General features: G+C 41.2%; 1 protein-coding gene and 1 pseudogene across 4 annotated transcripts in view; both read right to left on the bottom strand.

The window, feature by feature from the left end:
* SPTBN1 (spectrin beta, non-erythrocytic 1) overlaps positions 1-20,899 on the bottom strand; it is a 197,006-nt gene that overhangs the window by 125,150 nt on the left and 50,957 nt on the right. For all 4 annotated transcript variants that reach the window (XM_004775675.3, XM_013047393.2, XM_004775676.3 and 1 more), the window contains exon 2: positions 18,148-18,342. In XM_004775675.3, coding sequence (XP_004775732.1) covers positions 18,148-18,295 — 148 coding nt within the window. In that variant the 5' untranslated portion in view covers positions 18,296-18,342. The remainder of the gene's footprint in view (positions 1-18,147; positions 18,343-20,899) is intronic.
* LOC123391400 lies at positions 1,899-2,004 on the bottom strand (annotated as a pseudogene).

Raw genomic sequence — 20,899 nt, 5'->3', positions numbered from 1 at the left:
GTGAGAAGTGAGAATCTTCTCTGCTGACCACAGACTCGTGTTCATTTCATCACCTATCTCTGTATTTCTAATATTAATCTCAGTACCTAGTAGGAGCTCAATAAAATTTCACTCAGTCATTCACTAATAAATGAATAAAACAAAAAATCAAATACCACCTTACTCATAATCACGATTCACACAGCTTAAAAACAGAGAGGCTGCTTTGATGTCCTTCTAATGCACCTGCTAACACAGGATTTCCTGTTAAAAACTCTAATTAGTAGATCAATAATAGCATTTTAAAAAAATGTAAGAGAATAGAAAACATCATAGCATCTCATGTATTCAAGTTCAGCATTATGTTGTGTAACCTAAATGTGGGTGAATACATAAGCGCACCCATATACATTAATTTTTGTGTGTACTGATCACCATGTAAAATATAATTCCTGCTGATAGTATGCTCAAATTTCTTTCTGTCAAAATCTTAAGTCAGTTATAGACTGGATCAACATGATCAGTCTGAGTCTTCTGTTCAGTTTAAAAAACAAAGAAACGTCATCCTCTCTGATAAAATTCAGTTCAGACAATAATGCTGTTAGTTGTACCAATTAAAATGGCTCCCTGAATGTGAGGGGGAGCTGGGAAAAAGAAAAGATCTTCGTGTGGGCACACCTGAAGATTACACCTGATTAAATGCACAAAGGCATCTACACAAGCACACCTGTTAATTCAGTGCTGTGGGTTTTGGGTTTCAAATTAGTATCAAGTATATCCTCAGCCTTGCCTCCTCTCCATCCTGTATTTCTCAAGGCAGTCTTGAATACCTCTACATTATTTACAAGCATCCCTTCTAACACTGGCCTTCCCTCAAATGCTTGGAGACAACTTCATGGATCATGTGTGTAGGGGCTCAGGGAAGAAGCTGTGAGAACACACTAATCCTCTGTAGAGGGACCAGTTTCAGGTATAAAGTATTGTGTTTTCATCATAGGGACATATGACAGGCTAACTGATTTGGTCTGCAAACTTATTTCTCCAAGATCAGCTCCGGGACTGTCAACCCATGGAACTGTCAAATCCGTCTCAAAAAAGGTAAAAATCGACCAAGGGCCAAGTGGGCTAAATGACACACTGCCAGTTCCGCAGAAACAGGCTGGAGAGCTTTGTTGTTGTCAACCTAAGAAGAAAAGGTTTAAATTAAACACTGGTTAAAAAAACAACAGCAAGAGCATTCTAGTCCATGGGTAGCCTAGTCTGAGGAATGAATGAGTGGCCTTTGGCCGTCATAGTGAAATAAAATTATTCTAGGAACCATAAACTACAGTTACAACGTTCCATTCCCTGTCATGCTTGGCCACCGTATTCACCAAATTCCCTATGTCCTGAAAGTCACAATACATTATTCCAGGAGGACAACTGTGGCCAGCATTTTACAAATATGTAAAGAACCATTAAAGCATCAAACTCCAACTGCTGACATCCACTCGAGGCTAAATGACGCACGGGAAAACAGGCAAACTGTCAGCCAACCTAGGAGTGAGTGCCTCTTTCGAGATGCCCCACCAAGCACCTTCAGCATCCGGAAACATGGAAGGTAAAGAGACAGCTTTTGAAAGAGATTCAGAAACCCTGTAATGGCCTGGGAAAGGACTGGACAAGTATATCTTTAGCTGTAGCTCTACTGAGCAAAAAAGTGTAAAACCCTAAGGGCAGACACTTGGAACACAAAAAGGAAGCAGGGGCCAGATCAAGAGCATCATGTGAAAGAGATCCAATCCTCTGTGTAATGGTTTGTACCAGCTTAAAAATAATGCCTGAAACTTCCAAAGCCATCTCTGTAAGTTAATATTGTAGTAGAGGAAAGAGATCCTGCAAGAATGAAAATCTAAGACCAATACTCTGTGGTGAGAGAAAGACTAAACTCCAGATTCTCCCATCCAAGTACTAACCAGGCCCGACCCTGCTTAGCTTCCGAGATCAGACGAGATCGGGCGCGTTCAGGGTGGTATGGCCGTAGACTAAACTCCAGATTCTAATTATCAACTTTCCCTGTTTCTGCTTATTACTAAGGGGGAAAAAAAAGTGTTTCAATATTATGCACAGAAAGTATCTCAAAAGATATGCATCCAATTTTTTTTTAAAAGGAATTATCTCTTACATTTTAATGTAAAATTCTTAAACACAGGAACTAACCCTTTGATGGGTATCACAGAAATTAGGGGCAAATTTTCCCCAGATGAAGTAGAAACTTGGTAGCTCTGACCATGGATGGGCTCTTCAATCTGACAAGTAAAAGCACCAAACTGCACTTTGATTTCTATGAGGCACTGTAGGAAATGTTGACAGAAGTATTATTCAGTCACAATCTCAAGGGGTTTACTGATCAGCTAGAGAGAGAATATGGATTCACCCACCTTGAGCACACACGTGAAACTAATGTAACTCAGGGGGTAGGATACAGAAATACAACTGCCAAAGAAGTTTCTTGAAAAGGTCCGTATGAACCTCACAGGAGATAGCTTCAAGGAGGAGCCGGGGCTCAGGCTGGAGACAGTAGAGAGGCTTGGTTTCCTAAAGGCTTACAGGGAGCTCCAACAGGTAACGGGGAACATAGGGAGGGCTGGGGACTGGCAAACAGCCCAGCATCTCTCTGATGCTGTTAAGATGCCTATGGACACAATCATGCGACTAGTAAGCAATTTCACATACGTGCTCAAGAAATCTAAGGAGTCTGCAGAAATTTAAACCTGTATGGCAAAATTTTTCTCAGTCTCACCCAATTAACATGTGTCCATCGCCCAATTATGTCACTACCTTAAGGTTCTGAAAATTCACAGGTTTGCAGGAAACTTAAGCTCAGCAAATTCCCTTGAAGAATACACCAATGAGAATAAGGAAAAACTGTGGAAATGGGACATGTTTTTCTTTTCTTTTCTTTTTTTTTAAGATTTTACTTATTTATTTGGGAAAGACAGTGAGAGAGAGAACATGAGAAAGGGGAGGTGCAGAGGGAGAGAGAGAAGACGACTCCCGCTGAGAAAGGAGCCTGGGATCATGACCTGGGCTGAAGCCAGATGCTTAACTGACTGAGTCACCCTGGTGCCTTGGGACTTTTCAACCAGAGAATTAAGACGCTAAGATTTAGGTTTTGGGGAAACATCACAAAACTTTTATGTAATCCTGTCACATTCGTTGCTTATTTTATACACACAATCTACTTCCCCAAAATAGATTAAGTGTGGATAAGGAGCAAGCTAATATGGTGCTTACATTGTTGTAATGCTAAAAAATCTGGAATGATGCTCTGTTACTGGGCACCTGTCATACTCTAAGAGTGCTACTGATCTTTGAGGCCTCAAGAAGACAGAAAGGGACAGACTGTTTCCAAGTAACAAAATTGTCAAATTCACAAGTTGACAAGTTAGGTGCAAATGAAGCATCTTATTAGAGGCATATTCAAAAGACTGAAATGTAAACTTTATTGCTTCAAGGACCTTTTTTTTTTTTTTTAAAGATTTTATTTATTTATTTGACAGACAGAGATCATAAGTAGGCAGAGAGGCAGGCAGAGAGAGGAGGAAGCAGGCTCCCTGCTGAGCAGAGAGCCCGATGCGGGGCTCGATCCCAGGAATCTGAGATCATGACCTGAGCCGAAGGCAGCGGCTTAACCACTGAGCCACCCAGGCGCCCCTGCTTCAAGGACCTTAAAGGAAGCTGTATATTATTGGTTACTTTTCTTTTAAAAAAAAGACTTCATTTATTTATTTAGAGTGAGACAGAACAGACAAGAGGTGAGGGAGGCAGAGGCAGAGGGAAAAGCAGGCTCCCCACTAACTAGTGAACTAGTGAAAAGCAGGGAGCCCAACACAGGACTCAATCCCAGGAACCTGGGATCAGGACTTGAGCAGAAGGCAGAGTTAACCAACCAACCGAGTCACCCAGGTGCCCCTGCCTTTTTTTTTTTTTTTTTTAAAGAAAGCAAGCAAACAATAGCAAATGTCACCTTATCATTTTGTAACAGTTTTATTTCTGAATCAAGAACATCAATCTATCTGAAAATGTGCTGTGAGCATTTTTGTTACTTATTGTCACTTGCCCAGCTTCTATCTCCTTTTTCAGACACAGGTCCTTGACTGCAGAGAGTGCTGCCATGCTTGACATCCCTCCACACCCTGCACCACAGTTCACTGGTTCAGGAGTAGCCCCCTGACCAAAGCCTAGTAAACTATAGCCTCCCTATCAACACCCCCCCCCACCACCACCATGTTTCCAACTGGAACTAGAAGAATGAGGAGAGTGGTGGGTAGCAATGTCCAGGGGCAGATAGCAATCATCTGTTTCAGTCAGTTGGAAGACCACCTCCAAGGGGAGAGACAGCATCCAAAAACAAGAGACCGAGGGATGGAAACCTTAATTTTTGTGGTCCAGGGCCTGTCTATACTTTGCCTTTCCCTCGGATTGGCTGTTTTAACTCTTCCCTTGATTATGCAGAATGCCCCTGTATCTTTCCCCAAAAGTCCCAATATAAAGTACAGTCTTCTACCATGCCACAATTCTGCATTAGAAATGCCAACCAAAGCCTCTAACTGCCGGCCAAGTGCCCTTTAAGTTGTGGATGGATAGGGCTGGGACGTTTTGTACATAGGGCTTCCTGCTCTTCACCAGTATTGTGGATATAGCTGCTGCTTTTCTTCTTCTTCTTCTTCTTTTTTAAAGAGAGGGAGGGAGGAAGAGAGAAAAGGAGCTGGGAGGGAAGAAGCAGAAGCAGAAGAAGCAGAGGGAGGGGAAGGAGGAGAGAGAAAATCCCAAGCAGGCTCCATAGCCAGCACAGAGCCCAACAAGGGGCTCAATCCCATGACCCTGGGATCAAGACCTGGGCCAGAATCAAGTCGACACTCAACTGACTGAGCCACCCAGGTACCCGTGGATAACTCTTCTTAAAGTAATCATTTGTAGGGGCCCCTGGCTGGCTCAGCCTGTAGAATATGTGACTCTAGATCTCAGGGTCCTGAGTGAGTCCCACACTGGGTGTGGAACCTACTTAAAATGTAAATAAATAATTGTGTGGGGCACCTGGGTGGCTCAGTGGGTTAAAGCCTCTGCCTTTGGTTGGGGTCATGATCCCAGGGTCCTGGAATCAAGCCCCACATCAGGCTCTCTGCTCAGCAGGGAGCCTGCGTCCCTTCCTCTCTGTGTCTGCGTCTCTGTCTACTTGTGATCTCTGTCTGTCAAATATATAAATAAAATCACAGATAAATAAATAAATAAATGTGTGTACGTATGTAATCATTTCTAAGTATCCAGTTGGTCTCAGCCTGATATAAAAAGATTTTTTGGGCCAATCAGAGCCCCATCTCTGTATTCAACCTCAAAGAGATGTGAACTAGTGAAAACCAGGATACTTAGCAAGTCATGGGGCAATGAGGTCAAAAGAGAAAAGACTGGCAAGAGGAGAACTGGAACTACAGTACCCCAAAGCCACGTGAGAGCTGAGTTAGGAGGGGACAGATACTCTTTCTATGCACAGGGCTCCAGTGAGCCAGGACCACAGCCCATGTGAAAGATGAAGATGCCTCCAGCCCCTCAGTGGCCATGGTCCCTGATGGGATTTCCAGGTCTCGTCAGCCTGAAATTTTGCGTTAGTCCTACCCCCACTCCTCCCTTACTCCGCTAAAGACATAGCCTTTTTTATTCAGATAATTCAAGTAAATTTCTGGTCTTGACAACCAGGAAGAACTAACCAAAAATAACTTTGAATGCAGGCTTCTTTACAGAGAAGCCAAAGAGCAGACACAGACCAAATGCTTGATACCTTGCTACCCAGAGCCCTCCCAATTACTATTTAATGCGATCGTGTCAAAACTGACAAATATACAGTTCAATAACTGAAACCATCTCCTTTAACCAACTTGGTGTCAAAGATCAAAATGTAATTTAAGAAACTATCTAACATCTAGGCATCACTCTCTCTATAAATCAGAAAAATTGAACACTATCACTGAAGATGTGTTTATGTAAGACCTTAGCTCTCTGAACTGCATTAATGTAAAACCTACTTTTTGACACTATCAGTTTTTTCTTATCATGTGACATGTTTTAAAGTGTAGAGGACTTTACAAATGTCCTGTTACGCAAACTGTACCTATAGTGGTACAGTTTCCTATAATGGTACCTGTTCGTAGGTCTCCTTTAGTAGAAACTGGCGAAGGAGTTAAACTATGTAAGTGAATTTAATAAAGGCACAAATCATGACCACATGAGATCTCAAACAACGAAATGCAAAACTTCCTAAGTCCACAGTACCTTCAGATACCTACAATGGATCTGTTTCCAGGAACTGCCAGATAAAAGAGTATTATGATGTTGGAAGCTTTCATAGCATTTTCCTGTTCTTTATCACTGATCTACCACAATTACTTACGAAAGAGAGCAGAGGGAAAAACGAGGTACTGATGCATGCTATAACATCGAAGGACCTTGAAAATGTTTTAAGTAAAAGGAACCCAGTCACAAAAGGCCACATATAGCCTGATTCCCTCTATATAAAATGCCCAGAATAGGTAAATCCATAGTCAGAAAGTAGAGTAGTGGTTGCGAGGAGCTAGAAAGCGTGAGAAAATGGGAAATGACTGCTAATGTGTACAGGATTTCTTTCTGGGGTGATAACAATGTTCTGGAATCAGTGCTGATTACTACACAGCTCTGTGAGTACACTAACAACCCTTACTAAAGTGTGTACTTGACAGAGGCAAATTTTATGATATGTAAATTGTATCTCAATAAAGCTGATATTTAAGAGTAAGACAGATGGGGATGGGCATATTGGCAGAGAGAGCCAGGAAAAGCTGAAGAGAAGAGAAATATCTTAAGTTTTTCCTCTTGCTTACCCAGGCAGTCCCCAATAAGAGAAGATAGATTATATTTCCTAATAAGTTCATTGACAAATTAATCATAAAATGTATGGCGGGGGGCGCCTGGGTGGCTCAGTGGGTTAAGTAAGCCTCTGCCTTCGGCTCAGGTCATGATCTCAAGGTCCTAGGATCCAGCCCCACATTAGGCTCTCTTGCTCAGCGGGGAGCCTGCTTCTCCCTCTCTCTCTGCCTGCCTCTACCTACTTGTGATCTCACTCACTCTGTCACATAAATTTTATTTTAGTAAATGTGTAAGGGTTTTCTCATAGAAATGGTGACTGATTGAATTCCTTAAAGGTAAGAGGCTGATGTAAGTATTTTGGTAGGGTGGGAAAAGGAGTTAAGGCAAAGGCGAAGTGTGAAATAAGAGAGGATTAAGGGAGTGAGGCTCAAGGGAAGAAGTCCTGCCAGGTGGCTGAGAAGCAAGAATGAGGCTCTAGATGACAGGCAGGAGTGTGGGCTGGGTTAGGAAGAGAGAATGGTGGTGTGGTTAAGCGGTGTGGTGAAGGAGAGGAGGGGCAGGCCGTGCTCCCCACAAGGATCATTTACCTCAGGCACTAAGGGATGTCACCATTGCTAAGGTGAGAATACAATGTCAAGGGTGTAAGGAACAGCAGCAGGAACCCAAACTGATATTCAGAGTGGGGAGGGGTTGTCTCCAGCAGTCAGAGGAAATGGAGGGAAAGAAAACTTGACAGAACTGTACTTGAACAAGAAACGATTCCTGCATTCGGAAACTACTGAAACCGTATGTACACAGAAAATAAATTGAGGGTGCAACCTGGAAGTACATGGAATGACCTAAGCAGACTTTCTCCTCAATAGTTTCCATGAGCCTCTTAGGTATGAAATGCCCTTTCAGGCTCAGATTTCACAAATAATGGGTGGCGTATTTACTGTGCACTAGGGACCATGCCTCTCTCTCAAATAATCCCCAATAATGCAAAATTTAGGGAAATAGCTTCAAGACAGGATGAGGAAAATAATGGATAGCTGTTAAAGCCCTATTAATCCTGACTATAAAAACCCACTCCCTCAGGCGAGAAGTCTTTCCCTTGGGCCATAGAAGGGTTCCACTGAACAGGGCAGGTGGGTGAGCAAATAAGAAAAGCTCTCAGTTAATTTTAAAGGAATGAGTCCAAGTTTGAGAAGCCAAAAGCAGACTTTGTATTTTAATGAGGGGTCCTCAGGGATCTGTAGCCTGGCCTCTCTGGTTTTGTGGTGGTGGAAACAAAGCAGCCTTGCCTGGGTTCAGGCCCCCATCCCTTCCCAAGTTCCAATGATCTCTACAGGACTCCATCCACCCTCTTCAAATGACTGCCATTCTTCCTCTTGTGATCACCCCTTGCCTCTAGATTACTAGAGCACTAACTGCCTCTACCACCTTCCTGGCACAGGCATACATGTTTAGTTAATATTTCACATAAATAGGTTTTATCTGACCAATTGGACAATTTTAGACCATGTTTTATAGACTTTTGTATACCCAATAGCATGCTGGCTTTGTACTCACTAGAACATCAAATATTTTTTACAGATATATGTTACATACATGTATATATTATACTTTATGCATACATATTATTCATATTATATATCCTTATTCATATGTATATTATATATGTATATATTTTTATCTATATATATATTTGTTATTCATTTTGGCAGGGCCAGCGGATTATGAATTAACAGTCTAATCCTGGAAGGTTTCTAAGTAAAACCATCAAATTACAGGAAACCATAAAAAATGAAAAGCCAATATCTAAACCACCTTATTAAAAACTCATGATTAGGGCGCCTGGGTGGCTCAGTGGGTTAAGCCGCTGCCTTCGGCTCAGGTCATGATCTCAGTGTCCTGGGATCGAGTCCCGCATCGGGCTCTCTGCTCTCTCTCTCTCTCTCTCTCTCTGCCTGCCTCTCTGTCTACTTGTAATCTCTCTCTCTGTCAAATAAATAAATAAAATCTTAAAAAAAAAATAATAAAAACTCATGATTATAGGGGTGCCTGGGTGGCTCAGTGGGTTAAGCCTCTGCCTTCAGATCAGGTCACAGTCCCAGGGTCCTGGGATCAAGCCCCACATTGGGCTCTCTGCTCAGCAGGGAGCCTGCTTCCCCCTCCCTCTCTGCCTGCCTCTCTGCCTACTTGTGATCTCTCTACCAAATAAATAAGTAAAATCTTTAAAAATATATAAAAAAATAAAAACAAAAACAAAAACTCATGATTGTAGGTAGAAAAGACATTAAGATATCTCTGGAAAAAGGTAAACTTAAAAATCTTTTAACGCTGGGGCGCCTGGGTGGCTCAATGGGTTAAGCCTCTGCCTTCTGCTCGGGTCATGATCCCAGGGTCCTGGGATCGAGCCCCGCATCGGGCTTTCTGCTCGGCAGGGAGCCTGCTTCCCCCCACCCCCACTGCCTGCCTCTCTGCCTACTTGTGATCTTTCTCTATCTCAAATAAATAAATACAATCTTTAAAAAAAAAATCTTTTAAGGCTTTAAAAGTAGGTTTTCCTCCATCCAAATGCAGGAATTAAGTGAACATTTTAAGTACATAACTTTAACAATAGCTTGAAATTTGCAGAGAGAAAAGTGATGGCAAGTTCTGCTCCAATTCTCAATGTACAGATTCTAACTCTCTTCCTCCTGAGGAAACCCTGTGCCTGAATCTTTTTTATCTATCACAGCAGGATTTTCTTTAGGATATACTTTTCAAGTTTCCCTAGTAATTTTAATGCACACTCTAATTTAGGCCCAGAGAAATTTTCTGCCCTCCTGGAGATTAAAAATGAGAAGGCCCCAACAGTGATAGGGGTTGGGGCGGTGGGGATTCAATCACTGGTTGGGACCAAGAAGATCCACCCACACAGGAATCCACCTACACAGCGGCTGGAATGAGGCCTGGGATTAGAGGAAGAATGTGCCCCTCTTGCCAAGAGACAGCCCTATACTCAGTTTGGGCAGAAAATGAAGGCTTCTTAGCTGTCAAGATATCTAAACATAAACTGTGATCTACTTACTGGGAGAAGGGGCAGACTACTATTTTAAAGAGATAAAAAGCTGATTTCCACTTTGGGGGTTAATACTCAGAGGTAAGAAGATACGAATACTAAGTGAGAACACTATGGCCATGTCCCAGGAAAGCATTTCTTCAAACTGTATCATATACATTAAAAAATGTGGACTACTGAGCTCCCTCTTACATTAGTGAATCTCAACTTATGGGGGCCCTTGAATTATGCATTTTTAAACAAGTGTGCTAGTCAGTCTTCCGCATCCAAAAACAGTGCTTGAGAGCAGTGCCAAAATTTTAGCTGAAAAGAGCAGAGAGCAAATGTGCTCAGGATCTGTTGCAACCTTGTATCCACTTAAAAGAGCACAAAAAGGACTAGTATTCATTTTTATACTAATAATTCAACTGATGCATTATTCCTGATCAGAATTTAAATTCATGGGGCGCCTGGGTGGCTCAGTGGGTTAAGCCGCTGCCTTCGACTCAGGTCATGATCTCAGGGTCCTGGGATCGAGTCCCGCATCGGGCTCTCTGCTCAGTAGGGAGCCTGCTTCCCTCTCTCTCTCTCTCTCTGCCTGCCTCTCCATCTACTTGTGATTTCTCTCTGTCAAATAAATAAATAAAATTAAAAAAAAAAAAATTCACATTTAGCCCCATGGCCAAATACCTGCTCTTTTATAAATATTTTATATTTTATATATAGGGTATATTTTATAAATATACCCTAGATCAAATACTTGATGGTATTTTAAAGCTCACATTTGTTTGGCAGGATCTATAAGGTTTTAGCCAATAAAATAGTGTCTGTGTGAAGGCACTCACTGGCCACACAAGACTACTGACAGTAAGAAATGTGGGTAGTAAGATACATACCAGAATTCGAAGACTTAGAAAAAAAATCTTAAGTATGTAACTTCTTATACTTGATTGCACATTGATATGATAAAATTTTGGATGAACTGATTAACTGGAATATCTTACTGAGAAGGTTAAAAATCATACATGGCTAGTATTACATTTCTTTCAGGCAACCCTGCTCTAAATATTTAAAGCATATCAGTAGTTTAGCTGATTAAATGCTCCACCAAAATTCTTGGTCACATAAATTACTATGTTTAAAGGGAGTCTGGCCTATATATATAGCAACTAATAACTTATATACTTTACGGATGTAATGTAAAGGATACAATTAAGTGCATTCAGCTCATTTTTCTATGGCTATCAGCTGTCCTTGACTCCCCACTAACCATGTAAACTCAAGGTCAATTTCTTTTGCTAAGTCCATAGCTTAGCAGAAAGACTCTTAGGCATAATTTTAGCTCATAAATGTTGATGAGTGACATCTCCCAAAGGAATTTCATTTTTAATGTCTTTTTTTTTTTTTTTTTAACTTTTTTATACATGGGCTTTTTCCTACCATTTTTCTATGTCATGATTTTGGGAGGGGAAATTTAAGCTTATGAATGTGATATTAGATGCTAAGATGTTTTTATGCTTTGTTTTCCTCATTACAAAATATTTCAGATTTTATTTCAGGAAAAAATTCAGGTAAGTAAAAAGGAAAATCACGTAGAAATAAAAACTATTTTGGTGTATATCCTCCCAATTTTTAAAATTCACTGTTTATGAGTTTTGATACAAAGATTAATTCTAATCTTTTTTTTTTTTTTGAGAGAAAGTGTATTTGCTGGGGGGAGGGGGAGCAGAGAAGAACAGAGGGAACAGGAGAGAAAAACTCTTAAGCAGACTCCACACACACCACAGAGCTCCACGGGAACTGGGGGTTCAAGCTCATGACCCTGAGATCATGACCTGCACCATTTCAAGAATAAGATGTCAACTGACTGAGCCACCCAGGCGCCCCAACTTCATCAGTATTTTCAAGCAAAATGTTGTACTTTTTAAAGGATTTGTGTTGATTGTACAAAATATAACCTCCAACCATAAACACTTATCACTTAGAAAAAGAAAACATTTATCTTTTACATTTCTTTAAAAGATTAGGTTTTACGTTTTTATTTCAAATAAAGTGCTGCTTTACAAAAAGCCCCACTTATTTTGAATCCCTTTCTTCAATAGCACATGTTCCACAGTGCAGGGGCATGTGGTCAGAGGTCAGGAATGTGGGTATGCCATCATGGGATGTGGGAAATCATTTACAGAATGCATAAAAGTCACTTCACAGCACTCTGCCCTAAGGCTCAATCGGCATGGCATCTCTCTGCTACACAACATGATATATCAAGGCTTTTCTCATCTTCCTTCTAAATTACAAATGGGAGCACAGAGTTTAGGCAGAAGTATAAATCTCCCCAGTCTCTTATATATAAAATCTGTGAACATGGGGCAACAGTCCATCTTAGTTCTAATTACTTTCTAAAACATTCCTAAGTCTTGGCCTTTTGCAAGCTAATGCCTTGACAGACCCCCACTCTTCACCCAACTTGTGTGAGGGCAAACTTTCAGATGAAGCTTTTCTCTACTGTGGGAAAAAGCTGCTGCTTCTGTCCCCACCAGGAGATTCCCTAGACAGATGATGAAGATGGCAAAGTTCACTTCCCTGTGACTCCACTCGTGTTTTCTTCTGATGTTTTGGGTACTAAAGACCGGGAGGGCTGGTGATGAGTGACTGAGATGTGAATCAGACTAATTTTCAAGCAAAAAAGTCTAACGAGACTAGAAAGATTCAAAGCTCCCTAGGCAATGGAACCCAGACTCTTTCATCTTTGTGATGATAAACTGGCACTTGATAAGGGACTGCAGGCCTGATTCTTATGTTTTTAAAACACGGATGTGTTCCACACTGTACTAGAGAAGCCATCCCCCTATGAAATCTCTTATACCAAATGGGTGTCCCAGAATGCAATTCCCTTCACTGCCTGGAGTGAGCTGCAGATCCCCCAGCTTAAGGGATCTGTCCCCCAAGACTGCCTCCACTTCCGATGCCAGTCACAAGTCCCAGGCCACCCACCATACTTCTGACTGATCAGCTCTAAGTTCAAGGGTTCCCCTGAACAACCCCCTTAGGTTCAAAAATATACTAGGACAAAGCTTTTGCACAGCAAAGGAAACAGTTAACAAAATCAAAAGACAACTGACAGAATGGGAGAAGATATTTGCAAACGACGTATCAGATAAAGGACTAGTGTCCAGAATCTATAAAGAACTTAGCAAACTCAACACCCAAAGAACAAATAATCCAATCAAGAAATGGGCAGAGGACATGAACAGACATTTCTGCAAAGAAGACATCCACATGGCCAACAGACACATGAAAAAGTGCTCCATATCACTCGGCATCAGGGAAATACAAATCAAAACCACAATGAGTTATCACTTCACACCAGTCAGAATGGCTAAAATCAACAAGTCAGGAAATGACAGATGCTGGCAAGGATGCAGAGAAAGGGGAACCCTCCTACACTGTTGGTGGGAATGCAAGCTGGTGCAGCCACTCTGGAAAACAGCATGGAGGTTCCTCAAAATGTTGAAAATAGAACTGCCCTATGAGCCAGCAATTGCACTATTGGGTATTTACCCTAAAGATACAAACGTAGTGATCCAAAGGGGCACGTGCACCCGAATGTTTATAGCAGCAATGTCCACAATAGCCAAACTATGGAAAGAACCTAGATGTCCATCAACAGATGAATGGATCAAGAAGATGTGGTATATATACACAATGGAATACTATGCAGCCATCAAAAGAAATGAAATCTTGCCGTTTGCGACACATGGATGAAACTAGAGCATATCATGCTTAGCGAAATAAGTCAAGCAGAGAAAGACAACTATCATATGATCTCCCTGATATGAGGAAGTGGTGATGCAACATGGGGGCTTAAGTGGGTAGGAGAAGAATAAATGAAACAAGATGGGATTGGGAGGGAGACAAACTATAAGTGACTCTTAATCTCACAAAACAAACTGAGGGTTGCTGGGGGGAGGGGGTTTGGGAGAAGGGGGTGGGATTATGGACATTGGGGAGGTTTTGTGCTTTGGTGAGTGCTGTGAAGTGTGTAAACCTGGTGATTCACAGACCTGTACCCCTGGGGATAAAAATATATGTTTATAAAAAATAAAAAATAAAAAAAATATATACTAGGACAACTCACAGAACTCAGGAAAATACTTATGTCTGCTGAAACAGCCAAATGGAAGAGGTTTATAGGCAAGGTGTGTGGAGGGGCACAGAACTTTCATGGCCTCTCAGGACCCACCACCCTTCCAACACACTAATATATTCCCCAGCCCAAGAGCTCTTCAAATCCTCCAAACCCAAGTCATTTAGGGGTTTTTAGGGAAGTTTCAAAATACCTAGACATGATTGATTAAATCAACCATAGAGATTAAACTTAATCTCTGGACCCCCCTCTTTTCCAGAAGGTGGGCTCAAAGTTCCCACCTTCTCATTATTTGGTCATTTCAGTGACTAGTACCATCCTAATAGAGCTAAAGGTCTCACCCTCAGTCACCCCACCACCACCCCCAACAAATCCAAGTGTGAGGAAGATGGCTTTTCATGAATAACAAAAGATGCTCAGCAAATTCCAAGGGTTTTAGGAGTTCCTCAGCCAGGACTGAGGACAAAAACAGTATTTATTACAACACAAAGCTAAAAGCAAGAAGAGGATAAAGGAAAGTAAAACTCAGATTAAGAACAGTTTTTACAACTCACAGGAAGAACATATATCTATATATAATGTACATTACCTGTATATAAAACATGTATACATAGCAGCCTAGTAACAGAAAATATCTGTAAACTGGGTGAGAATTAATTTGTAGCCAGTAGTTTACCTCACCTTATTTCCTCAGAGATACAAATATTTAAAGCCACTTAGTAAAGGACACAATCCAAGGTGGTGTTTACACTGTCAATACAAAATGTACCGTAAAAAGATGAATTCCTGTAGTAATGTCTTTTATGTATCACCCCAGGCTTCAAGACTGTAGTCTAAAGAAGACTCAACATGTAGAGTACTTGAGAGGGAGGGGAAACTTGCTATATACATTTCCACCACACTAGCCAAGATTTCCCACTTTAGAACATGCGTCTGTAAGCATTCCCTCAAGCTGAATCTATCATTATACTACTTCCCTCTAAGAGACAGGAAGATATTTCTCTTTTCTCAGAATGAGGTGCCAGCCTTCCACACCACTCCCACATTAAAGTGTGCCTTTAACGTAACTCTGTTGAGTTTGATACTTCAATTCTTACTAGACTTGAGCTGGGTCTAGATGGATGAATGGTCTCAGACACCCAGGGAAATAGGCCAGTCAACCACCAAGACTCCACACCAGTCTTGAAATGTGATTCCCCAGAGCAGCCACATCAGCATCACCGGGGACCCTGTTAGAAATGTTTATCACCGGGACGCCTGGGTAGCTCAGTTGGTTAAGCAGCTGCCTTCAGCTCAGGTCATGATCCCAGCATCCAGGGATGGAGTCCCACATCGGGCTCCTTGCTCGGCAGGGAACCTGCTTCTTCCTCCGCCTCTGCCTGCCATTCTGTCTGCCTGTGCTCGCTCGTGCTCTCTCGCGCTCTCTCTCTCTCTCTCTCTCTCTGACAAATAAATAAATAAATAAAACAAAGGGGAAATGTTTATCACTAAGCTTTGTCCTAGACTTACTGAATCAGAAACTGCGGGTGGGCCCAGCAATTACAAGATGACCAGGCAATTATGATGCATGCTCACATTCTAGAAGCCCAGTTCCAGACACTGCTGAACTGTTCTGGCTCTCTCTCTCTCTCTTTTTTTAATTCTGTTGCTCTTATTTTCAGCATATAAGATTCTTAGAAAACTCAGAGACTTTTCTGTCCCACAGAATAGGGAGTTAGGTAACAAGATTATTTCCTCCAATAAACAGATGGTTTTCCTGGTATCTACTGGATGCACTGAAAGCAATTCTTTTTCTAGACATCATTTAACCTAGAGGCAACACATTTTCAGTAACTTTCATGATTACTCATGGCTTCTTCTGGACCACAGGATTTTTCCTGAGCCTTTTATCATCTTTTTTTTTCTTAAGCCTGTTTCAGTTACCCAATATCAATATTCTATACCAGTGAGCTTTCAATCGTTTTATATTTTACTGAATATAGAAAAATAGGAGAGTGTATATACTTTGGAGCCAGTCTGCCTTAGCCACTTATGAGCAGTGTAACCCTGGGCAAGTTACTTAATCTCTCTATGCCTCAGTTTCCTCATCTATACTCTACAGATATATATGGTCATATATGGTTGTTATGGGATTAACTGTTAATACATACAATACATTTAGAACGCCGCCTGCACATGGGAAGCACCATCTTAAATGCTATTACTATCATAACTACCGTAGTTCAGAGACCTAGATAACAGAGAAGGCCACTCTAGGAAGTGTTAGGACAACTGATCAATACTAAGGACGTTGGGGATCTCCCCTGGAACTGCATGAAAAATCAGATACTAAGAGCAAGGAACAATTCTACAATTGCAGGTATAATTTTCCTTACAAGGGAGGTAATACATAGTAGCCTAAAATCAGAAAGTAAATGACTCATGATGAAAGGTAATTGGCCACCAATATCATACTGATCTAAAAACTTAAATGATTCAAGAAAAAGAGGTAAGAGATCAAAGTACAAATCAATCCACTGGCACAAGCCAGGATCAAGGTTTCCATAAGGTTCCATGTTAATGAATAAGCTAGAAAATCTTCCAATTCTAGAACAACTACCTGGTTAATCATTCGTTTATGCCCTCAGATCAGGCTAGCTCGAGAAAGATCCTTAAATCACCACCACTCAAGAGACACATTATCCTAAGGCAACTGGAGAATTTTCCTATAGCATCTAGTTGGCTGCATCCCCCATATCCACTTCTGTCTTCCTCCTTCCTGTAATATTCCAAATTTTCTAGCCAAACTGTTCAGATGGGCTGACCCTCCTCACCTCACCCCACAACCCCCCTCACTACTCCAGAAGTGTGTCCGGATTAGCTGATGTCAGTCAGCATATCCTCTTCTCTGACTCCACCTGGACAGAGATTCTGAGGGAGACCTCTGACCCAAGTCAGGATCAGTCAGGCCAGTGAGACTGCTCCTAGGGCCATGGTAGAAATACTGGGGCAGCAGAAGTGTTCTTTTCTCCTGGATATCCTTACAGGCAGATCTGGGACCTGGGACAGTCCTCTTGGAGCTACAAGGCCAAAAATATAGAGAAAAAAACTGGGCCCTGATCACACCTTTTAAGCCCAGGAGTAAGTCTTGCTTTAAAGGCCAAATTTGTCTTCAGTGTGACCAATATATTCTCTTTATCATTTAAACCACTTTGAGTTAGGTTTCCTATTGCTTACAGTCAAGAAAACTCTGAACGACACATGTATCATAATCAGATGACACCATAAAGGTAACAAGAGAAGTCAGCTATATGAACAATTAACAGTAAACTTACCTGTCTGACATGGCTATAATTTATGGGTAATAATCAAAGAAATTAAGAAAAAAAAATCATTAACCCACTTTTTTCATTTGGAAAGCATTTGATCTGAAATCTCAAAGTACAGATGCAAGACCTTAAATGACTCTGCTTTGATCTCTAGTTTACATGTATTCAGCATTGCTGAGTTTTCATCTTGATGGAACTGCTTCTGGATTTTCAGGACAATTTCAGGGTAAGACACTTCCCACCCCAACTATGGCGAGGGTGAAAGTATGTTCTAAGTATTCAACAGCAAAAAGGGAGTGAGAGATCACAAAGGGAGGATGTGCTTCTGCTAATTTTAATGAATCAATAGCAAACGTACCCATTGTAGCATTAAACATGCCCTTACCAGATAAAGCTATTGCTTTTTTACATCTAAAACCCTTGCATGGGATACCAACTACCCTTTGTACTCAAAGTAAGCATTCTACTACTGTAACAAGTCAAGTCAACTAATATAATAAAGCACACAGGCTAATTTGTGTATTTTTCTGCATATAGCCCAGTAAGCTACATTATTTTGAAATGTAAGAGGAGTCAAAAATTCTTACAAACCTAGGGCAGCTCAAAAAAAATCATTCAATCATTTTGGCCTTAGGATGGACAACTCTCCAAATATGGACCTGGATATCTTATGCAATGGGCAGCTTGCTCTCCTGGGACATATATAAGCAGAGGTGAGCTGACCTTCTTGTAGCGGAGACAGGGCGGGTGATTTTAAAGGGAGCTATAAGGGCCGCTGGGCCTCCGTAACAGGACATGATGGGACTTACCTGCCAAAGCCTTGATGCGGGACCGCTCAAAGAGCCTCGCAGAGCTGTTCTCATTGTCCCAGTCATCCACGTCCCAGCGGTTGTTGACATCGCTGTACTGCTGTTGGATCTCAATGTTGTCATAGTCTGTGGCTACTGTGGTTGTCATCTTGAACTGTCTCAGCTGCTCCTCCACATCAGCTCCTTCTTAGAGTTCTGTGAGAAAGACAAAGAAAACCTGATTTAGATGTCTAAAGCGTGCTTCGTCCCCATGAAGCCCACTGGGTTAGAGGTGAGTAGAAGCCCAAACAATTCCTGCAAGTCAAGAACAGATTTCTGGGGTCAACTGAAGATGATTTGGAACCTCAGCACTGCCTCATAACACGTGTGTGACCTTGGCCAGTGTACTTAACATCTCTGAGCCTCAGTTTCCCCAACCATTAAAAAGGAAAGATAATCTCCATGTTGTTGAGAGGACTGAATGAAATGATGGGCACCCAATCCACGGTGGGTTTCCCGCCCCCTTTTTAAAGTTTAAGCTTTGCAATTTTTTTTTAAGAATTTATTTATTTGACAGAGAGAGAGAGATCACAAGTAGGCAGAGAGGCAGGCAGAGGGGGAGGAGGAAGCAGGTTCCCTGCTGAGCAGAGAGCCCAATGTGGGGCTCGATCCCAGGACCCTGGGACTGTGACCTGATCTGAAGGCAGAGGCTTAACCCACTGAGTAACTCGGGCACCCCATAAGCTTTGCAATTTTAAAGTTCTTTTGGAACTAGATGAATATCTACTTGGGGCTTCTGAATGAACTCATTTATTTCTACTCTGTACTATAATCTTTTAGCTTCTCCTGGAAATTCATAAAATGTTATATAAGAGAACAGATCGTTTGACCTAAATATCTCATTCCTACTATAAAACAGATGCCTAAGATCAAGTGAGATAGTAAATGTAAGTCACTAACAACTATTCCAGTGTACAGCAGAGGCTTATTAAGGAATGACTACAATTATTTATATTGCTGTTATTTACAAATTCTCTGACCAATACCCAATTCTCAGGGACCTACCCAGGTAGTATTCTACAGGAACAAAAGAGAAACAAAAACCTGGCCCTCAACTTTTGATCTACTGCTATCTTCACCTCATCAAAATGACCTCAGAGAATTATGAGAATACCTTTAGCTGCTTCCCTCTTCAATACAGCTATGATGCATCCACTGAACCAGAATGCACTGAGGACTTACTACGTGCTCAGCACTGTTTCAGATGCTAGGGATAACAGCAAACAAGATAAGGACTCAGCTCCAGGGAAACCTATGGCCTTGTAGGAGGAGCCGGACAAAAAGCACACAAAAAAAGGCAAAACAGTTGAAAGAAAATAAAAAAGTAGAGTGAGGCAATAGAGTCGTGATCAACTGTACTGTATTATAAACTTCAAAGTTGCTAAGAGACTAGGTCTTACTGTTAACACCACCAAAAAAAAAATGCTAATTACATGATGTGACAGACATGCATCTAATGCTATAGTAGTGATCATATTGCAATACAGAAATATATCAAACCAACATGCTGTTGATTTCCTTAAGTTTACATAACGTTATACATCAAATGTACTTCCATTTAAGAAAAAAAGAGAGATTGAGGCTATTTCATATTTCAGATCTAGTGGTCAGGGAAGGCCTCTGGGAGTCAGTATTTAAAGTGAGATATCAATGTCAAAAAGGAAGAGGTCATGCCCAGATCAAGAGAAATAGCATTCCAGGCAAGGGAAAACCTTTATATTGAGAAGCAGGACAGCTTGTTGGAGGAATGAAGTCAATGACCCATATAATCACCCACTGTCGCTCAAACACAAGTATTTGGATGGGAGTAAAATCCTGGCTACCAATCACATAGACATAATCAATCGCAACAATATAAACTTATCAGTAGATTAACTTTAACATCTACATTAGCAATGTATTTACCAGATTCCATAAAAACACACACACAAAAAAAATCACAGGAGCGTAAGCTAATAAGTACGTTATATTGATCTGTTTGTCGCTTTCAACACCGAGTCATAACTCCCTTCAAAAAAAGAAGTCAATCGTGTCATGTACCATTTGACCTTGGAGGTGGTTAATTTTCAGAACAATGTCAATACCAAAGGCTTTCATAAAATTCAGCCATCTCTATGAGGAAAAACAAATATTAAGTTATTATGAATTCCAAATTTCTGAAAGCAGAAAAAGTGCGATTTAACCCAACCCAAGGTCAAATCTAAACACTACGTACCTCTCGGAATTCGTGCTGGCTATCTGGTGCCACCTGCTGACCACTGAGAACAAGCCACACTAGGGCCTCCATGGCAGCCATTTACTGGGGCTCCAACTCCCTCCACACCTGACTCCTTAGTAAGCCCCACTCCCACCATTTCCCCACTCGCGTCTTTCCTCCTACCACTGACTTATCCCCAGATCAGTGACTGCTTTCCAAAGATTTCTCAACAAGCAAGTGCTAATCCTTTCCTTAAGCTTTAAATAAGTCGTTCAAACCACATAAGCACATTTTGTCCCAAATATTCTTCTTTAATGGTGTTTGTTCTTTAATAATACCATTTTTCCTTAAAAAATGGGAAGCAAAAGGCTGTGTACAAAAGAAATACCAATGCTTTCAGCTATTCTTTTTATCCAATTGTTTCACTTGAGTGTCTAAGAACTTGAATATCAGGGTCATTTTTTTTCTTCAAAATGTTCCATCTGTCCTAAGATAATATCCTATCAAACAGCTAAT

Source organism: Mustela putorius, unplaced genomic scaffold (assembly GCF_011764305.1).
Source record: "Mustela putorius furo isolate JIRA1106 unplaced genomic scaffold, ASM1176430v1.1 tig00000224_pilon_pilon_pilon, whole genome shotgun sequence".
Lineage (NCBI taxonomy): Eukaryota > Metazoa > Chordata > Mammalia > Carnivora > Mustelidae > Mustela > Mustela putorius.
The sequence above is the reverse complement of the archived record's forward strand: the minus strand, read 5'-3'. Positions and strand labels throughout refer to the sequence as shown.